Source organism: Tupaia chinensis, unplaced genomic scaffold (assembly GCF_000334495.1).
Source record: "Tupaia chinensis unplaced genomic scaffold, TupChi_1.0 Scaffold000394_1, whole genome shotgun sequence".
Taxonomy (NCBI): domain Eukaryota; kingdom Metazoa; phylum Chordata; class Mammalia; order Scandentia; family Tupaiidae; genus Tupaia; species Tupaia belangeri.
The window spans coordinates 2,408,399-2,419,376 of NW_006159896.1; the positions used below are offsets into that span (position 1 = coordinate 2,408,399).

Genomic DNA, 10,978 nt, shown 5'->3' on the forward strand with positions numbered 1-10,978 from the left:
AGTGTTTAGAAGGAGAACAGCTCCCCAGACAGAACCTGGACAAGCATCCAAATTTAAGAGCCAGGCACAAGAGAAAGAATCTCTGAAAGAAGCTGAGAGGGCAAAGCAGGAAGCAGGAGGGAAAACACAAGTGTGGAGAAAGTCTGAATAGAATCCAGTGCTGCCGAGTGGTCACACAAGACAAAGATCGAGAAGCACCAACTGGATTTGGTAGCAAGGAGGTCTCTGGTGACCTTGGCAAGAGCAGTTTCAGCAGCATGCAAAAAGGTGGGCAGGAAAGGACAAAGTCAGGAGGGAGACAGTGGAACCATCACGGGGAGTGGAAAGAGAATGTCAAGAATGGCAAAATGTACTCCCAAAGAAATTATGAAGTCCTCACATCTATTAAACAAACACAGTTTGAGATAATATTTTAAAAGGCTGCAACACAGTGGTAACTTCAATAGATCAACTAAAAAACTCAAGCCGAAAGCATGCAATCCTTTTCTTCCATATAAAAGAACCCAATGCAACTGCTTTAATTAAAAGTGTAAAATAGTTCAGTATAAAAATATAACTTGCGGCTCAACAGTAACAGTGGGGGCGTGAGCTCTTTTTGCCAGTCAATCATAGCAGGCTATGATGAATTTTATTGCATGACTTTCCCTAAATTAACTTACTAGGAAAAAAAGGAAAGAAGTTTTAGAATGACAGGTGTTCCTCTCTAATAAGGAGTCGAATGCTCTAACGCTGGGATCCATGTGCGCCCTAGGAAGACAGGGACTTGTCTCGATACAGGAGAAGTTGAAAGACAAGGCTCTCGGCTTCAGGGCTCCAGGGAAGATTTATATGAGATTTTAAGTGTTCTCAGGTTCTGCCACACCAGGGAATGTGTCCCAAACTGCCTTCCAGATGGCAGTGAATAAGTGAAAAGGGCTCTAGACTTTCTTCTGAGGGTGTGGGGGGAAAAAAGTTTTTATTGTTCAGAACCCTTGTGGTGAAAGGTTAGCAAAAAGATAAAACTCCTTTTCGTCTTTAACAGCACCAGCAGAGTAAAGTCTGGTTTTCAAACCCTGAGTGTTCATGGCACACTGTCAAAGACGGTTTTGATGGAAGATCTGCATCAGTTCAGAAGATACTGCTGGGTCAAGTCCCAGACCTAGTGGCTTGACACTCATGCTGGACGCATGTGCATGCGTGCCCACAATCCAGAGAGGAGAATGGAGGAGGAGGGATTGTGGTGTGGCCATCCTTCTGGGGAGTGACTTCTTACTTTCTGTGTCTCTGCCTCTCTCTGTCTTTCTAGCGAGCACACATGCCCTATAGTATTAAAAAACAAAACAAAACAAACAAAACAAAAACCTCTCTCTAAACAAACAAAAGCAGCTTTCAGAAAACTGAACACTTTCTGTTCATCAGAGCAGTACAGAAAGGTATATATGTTATATATTTGGATCAAGTTTAAAATGTATTTTTGCTGCAGCTGGTCTTGCTGATCTAAAGGACCATAGGACATGGTGTAGGGTCGAGAATATTTTGGCACAAGTGAAATGTGAAGCAAAGGCTATTACCAACCAGGCACCAAAGAAGACAGTACAAGACATGTTTAGCAACATGCATGAGAGTTTGCCTCCCAAGTACACAAGGTAGAAAATGGGTCTCCATTTCCTGTGCAGAAGAATTAGTCAAGTAAACAGTGTGGTAAATTTCTATTTCTGGTTGTATGAAAAATAAACTTATGCATGGACTGAAATTTGAAAGGGCTTTTACAGTCCATCCCACCAGTGGAAGACCTCTGGAGTCAAAGAACAGAGACTTAAGATACCAGCAGAAGGTGTAGGAACCAAAGATTAGCCGGCAAGGTGACTGTGGATGCAGGGAGCGGCAGGCAGGGACAGAGAGGCTCGCATTGAAGGGGAAAGACATGGGCAGATGGGCAGACTGAGAGATTCATGTGGCCTCTAGGAAGAGCATGGGCACCCAGGGCCCACAGGAGAGAGGAAGTAGGGTGACTGGGCTCCGATTTTGGAACTGGAGAGCTGATGCTGAACACCACCGAGGCGGTTCATCCCAAGGCTGACTGTCCAGGGAACTCTGAAGGCTGCATCTGGTATTGTTGTTTGGGTGTGTTTAGTGGGTGGATTTGGTACTGTGTTGTGCCTAGCTGTCTGTGTCATCAGCACCATGCTCAGGCTCAAGATGCTTACCAAATGGCGGGTCAGGTGGTGCTAATTCCCCCCAAGTTGTGTTGATCCTAGGAAAATAGGTCAAAATCATACTGTATCAAAAAGTAGGGTGGGGAGAACTCAGGAGGCAAATAAACCAGACTACTGTCTCTGGGGATGGAAGGATTATGGAAGGATAAATATGGAAATAGTTTTGTCTATTTATTTGTTTATGCTCTATCTTGTTTTAAGAAAAGAACTTAAAGCAATTAACTGAAATATATCTTACTCAACAGATAAAATTAGATACAGAGCACACTCAGAGCAAGGGAAAACTTCGGTGTGAATAAATAAACTGAAAACAGGAGGCCAGGATGTATGTTAAAATATCCTTTAAGGCTGTTAGAGGCAAGTCACACATAGGGTTCTGAGCTTCCTAGAAGCCAAGACTTTTTTCACTTACAGGAATCACATTGCTTACCAGCTTCTCCAAAAAATGCGTGGTACTTTTTATTTCTTCTTTTTTTTGGAGAAGTTTTTGCTATAGGGCGTGTGCGCTCGCCAGCCAGACAGAGAGGGACAGAGAGACAGAAAGCGAGAAATCACCCCCCAGGGGGGAAGGCCATGCCACAATCCCTTCTCCTCCATTCTCCTCTTGGGATCTTGGGCACGCATGCACACGCGCCCGGTGTGAATTTTAAGCTACCAGGTCTAGGACGTGAACCACGGTCGACCACATGGGAGTCCAGCGACATAGCCATTATGCCAACTGCTGGTCCCAAAATGCATGGTACTTTTTGATACTGAGTAAAATGTTGCTCAGAGGTCCTCTTTTTTTTTTGAGAGAGATTTTTGCTATATGGGGTGTGCACTCGCTGAAGCGACACAGAGAGATAGAAAGCGAGAAATTACCTCTGGCGGAGGTGGGGGAGGAATGGCCATGCCACAATCCCTTCTCCTCCAGTCTCTTCTCAGGATTTTCGGCAAGCATGCATACGTGCCTGGCTTGAGTTTCAAGCTACCGGCACTGGGTCTGGGACTTGAATTGTGGTCGAATACATGGGAGACCAGTGATGTAACCATTATGCCATTTGCTGGTGCCATCTCATAGGTCTTAAAGAAGACAGAATGCCACACTGGGAAAAGGCCTTACCAGCACCCTGCAGCTGGCACACCAACATAATCCACCTGGCTGTTTTCTACTTGTCCATCAAAGCAAGTGAAAAGCATATGCAGGCTGAGGCACATCCACGATGGGCCAAGATAGGCAGGCCAAATGCTCGTAGCTGCTTATGGCTGGGCTTGAATTACATTTCAACCATTGATGGCATGGATATCTCTGGATAATTCTTCATGAACATTCCTCTTTTTTGGGTTAAGACTTATTTAATTTCATTATTATTATTATTATTTTAAGAAAGATTTTTTGCTATAGGATACATATACTTGCTGGAGAGACAGAGACAGACAGAGAGACAGAAGGTGAGAAATCACCCCCCAGGGGCAATGGCCACACCACAATCCCCTCCCCTCCATTTTCCTCTCAGGATTTTGGGCATGCCTGCACATGCATCTGGTATGAGTTCAAGCTGCAGGATCCAGGACTCAAATTGCTGTCGACAATGTGGAAGTCCACACAACGCAATCATTATGCCATCTGCTGGTCCCAATTTTTTTATTTTTAGTTTTTAATTTGCTATGGGCACATGTGCCCACCAGACAGAAAGAAAGAGAGATACAGGGAGAAAGTAAGAAAGCAGGCTGTCAGTTCCAGGACTCAAATGGCAGTTGTCCAGCGACCCAACCACCATACCACCTGCCACCCCTGAACATTCTTCTTAAAACCAAGTTTTGGATAAGATTTGGACAGCAAAAAGCTTGACATTGTATGTCTGAGTTAAAGCCTAAAGCAGAGCTACTCTATGCTATTGATTAAGGGCAGCAGTATTTGCCCTAACGAACAATTTAACTTTCTTACAAAACACTATAAGCAGCAGGGGTATGAAAGCTGAGTGTGTAGACTAAAAAATTAAGTACAGGGGCCCTTGAAGTCAGATAGACCTGGTTATCTGCCTTGTCACCTCTGCCACTTGCTAGCCATGGGAATTAACTGAGGTCATCAATTAAACTGGAATCCATTCAATATCCACACATGTCTTCTGAACATCCACAGTGCAGGCCTAATCAAATGATACCTACCTCATATGGTTGTGAGGATTAGAAAAATAAATGCAGGGCCAGTAGGTGCTGTGGAGGTTAAGGTGCTGGATCTCACATGGTTGACTATGTGGTTGGAGTCCTGGACTCAGGGGCTTGAAAATTACTGGGCATACATGTGTTGTGAGCCCAAAATCCCAAGAGGAGAATGAAGACCTTTCTTCATGGGGGGGGGGCATCTCTTGCAGCATAGCCATCTCTGCCTTCCCTGGCAAATGCATACACCCTATAACAGAAGAACTAAAAAAATTGGGTCGTCATAAAAGTCATGACACATTTTTTTTTTGCATAGAAAAATATGTCATGGCTTTTCTGATGACCTAATAAACGTGTCTGAATTATTCAGTGACTGGTCCATGGTCAGCATTCAATAAATGTTAAAACTGCCATTACTACTACTACTAATGAAATAATAACCACAGTAAAAGATTGCTAGTTCCATGCTAATGCATAAATAATAAGCTGATGAAGGCCTCAAAGTTGTGCATCACAGAAAATGGTTGCAATAATTTTCGTTGGAAAAATTTTAAAGTCAGCATTACCAATCACCCATGAGGACAGTAAACAGTTTTATAAAGCTCCAGTGGCAGTGTTAAACCATGTCGACTTGCTGGTGCATGCTCCATATCAGCGTGTGATCACAAGGAGGTGACATTCTATATGAGGGGGTCTTCAAAGAGTTGGTGGAAAATGCACAATATAAAAAAATACAAATGGATTTCAAAATTATTTCGCGCCAAAATAAACTTGGACTTTGATTCTGTTTCTCGATGAATCTTTTTTTTTTTGGAGAGGTTTTTTCGCTATAGGGCGCGTGCGCTCGCCAGACAGAGACATAGGACAGAAAGCGAGAAATCACCCCCCAGGGGGATGGCCACGCCGCAATCCCTTCTCCATTCTCCTCTCGGGATCTTGGGCATGCACGCACACGCGCCCGGTGTGAGTTTTAAGCCACTGGGTCCGGGACGTGAACCACGGTCGACTACGTGGGAGTCCAGAGACATAGCCATTATGCTAACTACTGGTTCGCTCTCCATGAATCTTTTGAAGTGCCCTCATATAAGACTTAGACACAAGTCAGTTAAATACATCTGCCAAAGCTATGGGTTTAGTTCTAGAATGTTGAGTCTTGGTGTTTTTATATTCCTGAGGGATATACACTGGGTATCTTCACTCATCTTTCAATTTGGAAATATGACATAGAATATAATTTCTCCCATAAAATGCCTATGAAAACAAAAGTCTATCCAACCCTGAATAGAGAACCAAACTGTGCTCTGTTAGGGATGCTGGACAAGCAGCTAAATCACTCATTAGCAAGGTACCGTCTCTCTGCACAATAACCCCACAGACATAATTCAAATTCGTGCTTGAGCAAAAATACAAATTACTACATATTAGACTTTGAGAGTCCTCAAACAGTCAAAACCTCAAATGTTAAAATCTGCAGCTGTCAAACAAGTTTGTCAACTTTGACAGTCATTAGATAGCACAGTCAGATAGACTTTGAGGGCACTCTGAGTTCGTAAGAACAAAATCTCACCAGCCTCGCAAGAGACCATTTGTACTGGCCTTTCCTATACATCCAGGGATCATGCATACAGCTTATCCTAATGCAGGGTTGAGTCATTAAGCCCACATTTAACAAGGAATGGCCAAAACACTACTCTGTTTTACCCTGACTTGAAATGACTCACAGACGGTGACTTCTCCAAAAGCTTCAGGACGTAGGGCTGTATAGGATCAGCAGCTGGGCTTAGCTGGGAAGAGGTCTAAGTTGCACCCCTACCATTTATCATTTAGACCACATTAGTTTCCCAGCCATCAAGTCAAAGGCCAAGAAGAGATCAATAAAAGGTACAAACAATCTTATGCCTTTCCTGACAGATTTCAATATAAAGTGATGAGGAATGGTTGATGCTGTTAACCACTGTGCCTTGTTTAGAACACAGCCAAGAAACCGGACTTGTAATTCATCGGGAAGAAAAATGGCATACATCTTGATGAAATGCACTGCAGTTAGACTGAGTCTAACTTTATTGGCAGGGGTAGGGGTGAGGGACGGAGTGAAACGTCTTATTTTTTCTCTCCTTTATTTCTTTTTGATGGGTTAGGCTACTCTTGAATTTCAACCCAATTGGCTCATTCATTTATTCAACCAATATTTATTAAGTAACTAATGCTGAGCATTGTTTGCATTAGGGATACAATGGCAAATAAACAGCCATGATTCCTACAGGGTGGAGGAGAACTACTATAAGTTGGGTGCTTAGGCCTTTCTGCAAAGGTGGCACTGAAGCCATGAGAAGTCCTGGATCTCTGTTCCGTTCAAGGAAACAGTCCCTGAGGAAGGCAGGGAATTCAGCTGGGATGCAGATAAGTAACAGTCTGGGTAAACAAAGTTCGGTTTCTAAAGCTAGAGGACAGCTGTCTCTTCCTCCCTTCCCAGTGTCTACTTTAGTACCTGTCACATGGCAGGCCTTCATAAACATTTGTTGAATAGTCTAAGAAACTCTCCCATGAGTCTAAAAAGATCTGGGCTTCCTTGTTGTCACTCAACAAACTTCTGCCCAGTTGAGACCTAGGGAAGTAAGCCCTTAAATCTGCCCTCATTACTAACTTGTGTGGCCAACCTTAGATCTTCAACAGAACTCATACTTAATTTATTCAAGGTCAAAAAAAAGTTTATGGGGTCTGGGAGGTGGCTTGGTGGTTAAGGTGCTGGACTCCCACATGGCCTACTGTGGTTCGAGTCACAGACCTAGTGGCTTGCTTTCTTACTTTCTCTGTCTCTCTCTGGTCAAACTAAAAATAAATAAATAATAATAAAAAATAAAATAAAATAAAATAAAAAATTCATTTTTAAAAGTATTTTCTAAGAAAGCTTTCTTTTTTAAAAAAGATTTATTTACTTTTATTTATTATTATTACTATTTTTATTTTATCAGAGAGAGCGAGTAAGTAAGGGAAAGTGAGAAAGCAAGCCACGATGTCCAGAACTTGAACTGTGGTTGGCCATGTGGGAGTCCAGAGCCTTAACCACTATACCTCCTACTGGTCTCCAAAAAAGAAAAGCTTATGGTATGATTTCAACTTTTTATAATCCTGAGTACTTGTCTACAGAGTTTGAGTTCCATGGGTCCTCAACAGTTTTCATTATACCAGGTATAAGAAAAGTTAAATTCACCTTTTCATGAACATAGAATACATAAAGTGGTTTTTTTTTTTTTTTTTTGAGAGATTTTCACTGTAGGGCGCGTGCGCTCGCCAGACAGACAGAGAGAGACATAGAGACAGAAAGTGAGAAATCACCCCCCAGGGGGGATGGTCACGCCGCAATCCCTTCTCCTCCATTCTCCTCTCGGGATCTTGGGCACGCACGCACACGCGCCCGGCGTGAGTTTTAAGCCACCGGGTCCGGGACACGAACCGCGGTCGACTATGTGGGAGTCCAGCGACATAGCCATTACGCTAACTGCTGGTTCCCCATAAAATGGTTTTTAATTGTATAATAGTCTGCTGTTCAGAGGTGAGAGAAAACATTGCTTTCTTCCTAAAACAATGAAGTCAGAATTTCAAGATATACTTAGCAAAAATGAAGCTTTGCTTCTTTGTGTTTTTTTTTTTTTTAACTATTCTGACCACCAGTACATGTGTCATTTCAAACATGACAGCACTAGAAACAATCTAATTTTCCAAAAGGAGGAAATGCACAGATAATTGTCTGTCACCGTGTGGGGCTGTCATGCACTGATTAGGATGTAGCTCTGAAGATTATATAAGAAGAAGAAGACATTTACAAAATATATATAAATGAAAAAAGAAATGAAAAATCAAATCAAAATTTCATCACATCCATGTAAAAAATGAGGTTTGTAGCTATAAAGATTAGAAGATACCAGAGATTAAAACAATTACTGTAAGATTATTCATAACATTTTTAATATATTAAAAGTTATTTTATAATATTTTAAAAAGCCAACTACAACACACACACAAATTCATGGCCCTGGAGGAAAGACTCAAACAAATAGCTCGACAAACTTCTGGTTAATGAGCTAACTGATGACTTGTCTGGGATTTTCTAAGGCAGAGGTTCTACAAGTCTAGTCCTGGGGTCAGCCATAGCAACCTGCAGACTTGTTAGAAATGCAGATCGTGGGCTAACCTCCGACCTGAACTTGAAACTCAGGCTGGGACCCAGCAGACTGTGTTTGAACAAGCCATTCAAGTTGTTCGATGACTGCTCCAGTTTGAGAACCACAGCTCTCAAGTACTTTTCTATTCTGACTGACTGTGATTCCCACAAGCTGACAAAAAGTTCGTCTTCCATATTCATGTAATCTCCCCAAATCCTACTCACTGTCGGCAAGAGCTCCCTCCATATTACCTACCAGACCAAGTCCAAAGTCTTCACTTGACAGTGAAGATTTTACGTGTGCTCCTGAATTTCACTGTACTACTACAGCTAGTTAACATAGACTATGCTTATGGTTAAGTGCTTTGGGTGTATCCTCTCACTTAATTCTTACAACAATCCTATAAGGTAGGCAATATTAATATTCCTATTTTATAGATGAGAAAGCCGAGGCCCAGAGAAATCCAAGATCATATAACTAGGAAATGATGAGATAAGAATAACTTCAGAACACAAGTTCTTAAGCACCACTGAAGGTTTAGAGAAATTAAGTAACGTGGCTGGTCACAGAGAGAACAGAAGAGCTGGTATGTGAACCCAGGCCTGCCTGATGCCTGAGCCAGCTTGTTTTGTAACCACTAAGCTCTGCTGCCTCACACTCTGCTGGGCAGACCATTTATTCACTGCTCTTGGAGCTCCTGATTGCCAAGAACCCTGCTGTCTGTCCATATCTACTGTCGGTCTTTCTTGACACCAACTCCCACCCTCCAGCTCTCTGGGAGGCCTCCATGCCACCTCCCTGCGATCCCCAGTTAGAATGGGTTACTCCCTCCCTTCTCTCAATCCTCTCCAAGCTCTGTCTGTAGAATCTCACAATATTTACCAGTTCCCACTCTGAGTTATACTTATGCATTTGCTCCTCCAGGAGAGGCGTGGTGTCACAATAACTGGCAGAACAGGCATGGATTGAGTCGATCAATGTGCCTTTTATGTGACTAAATTCATTCTTTAGATATTTTTTTGCATCTTATCTGCCCACCTGGGGGACAGTAAGCTCCTTAAGAACAAGAATCAAATCATTTACTTATTTTATATTTTCACAAATAATCAGCCCTGAGCCAGGTACACCGTCAAGTCCATAATATATGCTTGAATTCAAGTAGAATGCTACTGGTATAAGACTCTGGTATCAATTTCTCTACTTCTTAAATTCTTTAAGAATGCAGCTTCTATTATGGGGATAACTGAGTACTATACAAATGGATATAAGTAACTTATTTTGAATGAACAAAAATAATAGATTTAATGGTGTTAAATAATAACCAATAGAATTTTATGGGCACATTTTTCCCAAAATTTGTTCAAATTTCCACATAACTGGGGAAAATACAATTCTCTATATATTTTGAATTGAGGCTATCATATTCTTTCATTATGCTTCTTTTACAATGAAAACATACTATTTAAAAAAATTATACCACAAACCCCAATGTCTGTCATTAAGGAAAACATGTACATTTGCATTCCAGATATCTACCAGCTATTAAAGTCATCTATCTAGTCTGACCAATATGGTCTTAATAGGAAAGAGATCTCATAAATACTCTAACTCCTGTCACATACACAGAAAGCAAAGGTATAGAAAATCAGAATATGTATTTCAATAATATTTAAATCTTGAAAACTAAATTTATAAACTTTAAGGAGTAAGAGCATATAAAAGCCTAATTCTACCTTTCTTAATTCATAAATTATTTAATTTAATCATCTACCATTGACAGAAAAAAATACCAAGCCACAACATATTTTCAACAAACTGGAAAACACAAGATTAAAAGTATGTAACAATGAAAACAAATAGAGATCATTGAATTATCATGGCCTTTCGATAGTTATTTATTCCCTTCTAGTCCTTACACTGTCCCCACATGGTCTAACAGTATATATACAACAAAAGATCCGATGAGCTGGGCGATCGTCTCTATATCTAAATCAATGTACTACCACTGAGCAGCCAGCATAAACTTACCAGTTCCACAGATCCATAATGTTTCCTACTGAAATCCCCACGTCTACAGCCTAGGTCTTCCGAGACAGAGCTGGAACAAAAATGCTTCATCAGTATTATACATAGCGATCTGGCCACAAACCTTCTGCAAAAATCGACTACCATTTGCAAAAAGGGCTGCTGTGGAACAGGCTTGCAGTACCCGGGCTCCTCACTGCAGGGGTGCCTCCTTGCAACAGACACGGCCCCCAGCAGCCATTGCAGAGCCTGGCTTTCATGGAGCCCTCAGCAAGAAGAAAAATGCCCGAGTCATCCCTGCAAGTATAGGCAATGATTGAATTAAATATTTAGTCATTTAGAATCGATTGAAATTTCCAAGGCTACTGGTGGTTTATAATTTCATTTCTGAATAACCAAAGGGGACAGAAGCCCTGCAGTAAACTTGAGGGAAGGGAGAAAGCTGCTGAACGC

At 41.6% G+C, this 10,978-nt stretch overlaps 1 protein-coding gene across 1 annotated transcript in view; it reads right to left on the minus strand.

Annotated features, from left to right (window-relative positions):
• Positions 1-10,978, minus strand: part of GARNL3 (GTPase activating Rap/RanGAP domain like 3) — a 139,452-nt gene that overhangs the window by 106,850 nt on the left and 21,624 nt on the right. The window contains exon 2 of the mRNA XM_006154090.3: positions 10,529-10,598. Coding sequence (XP_006154152.1) covers positions 10,529-10,598 — 70 coding nt within the window. The remainder of the gene's footprint in view (positions 1-10,528; positions 10,599-10,978) is intronic.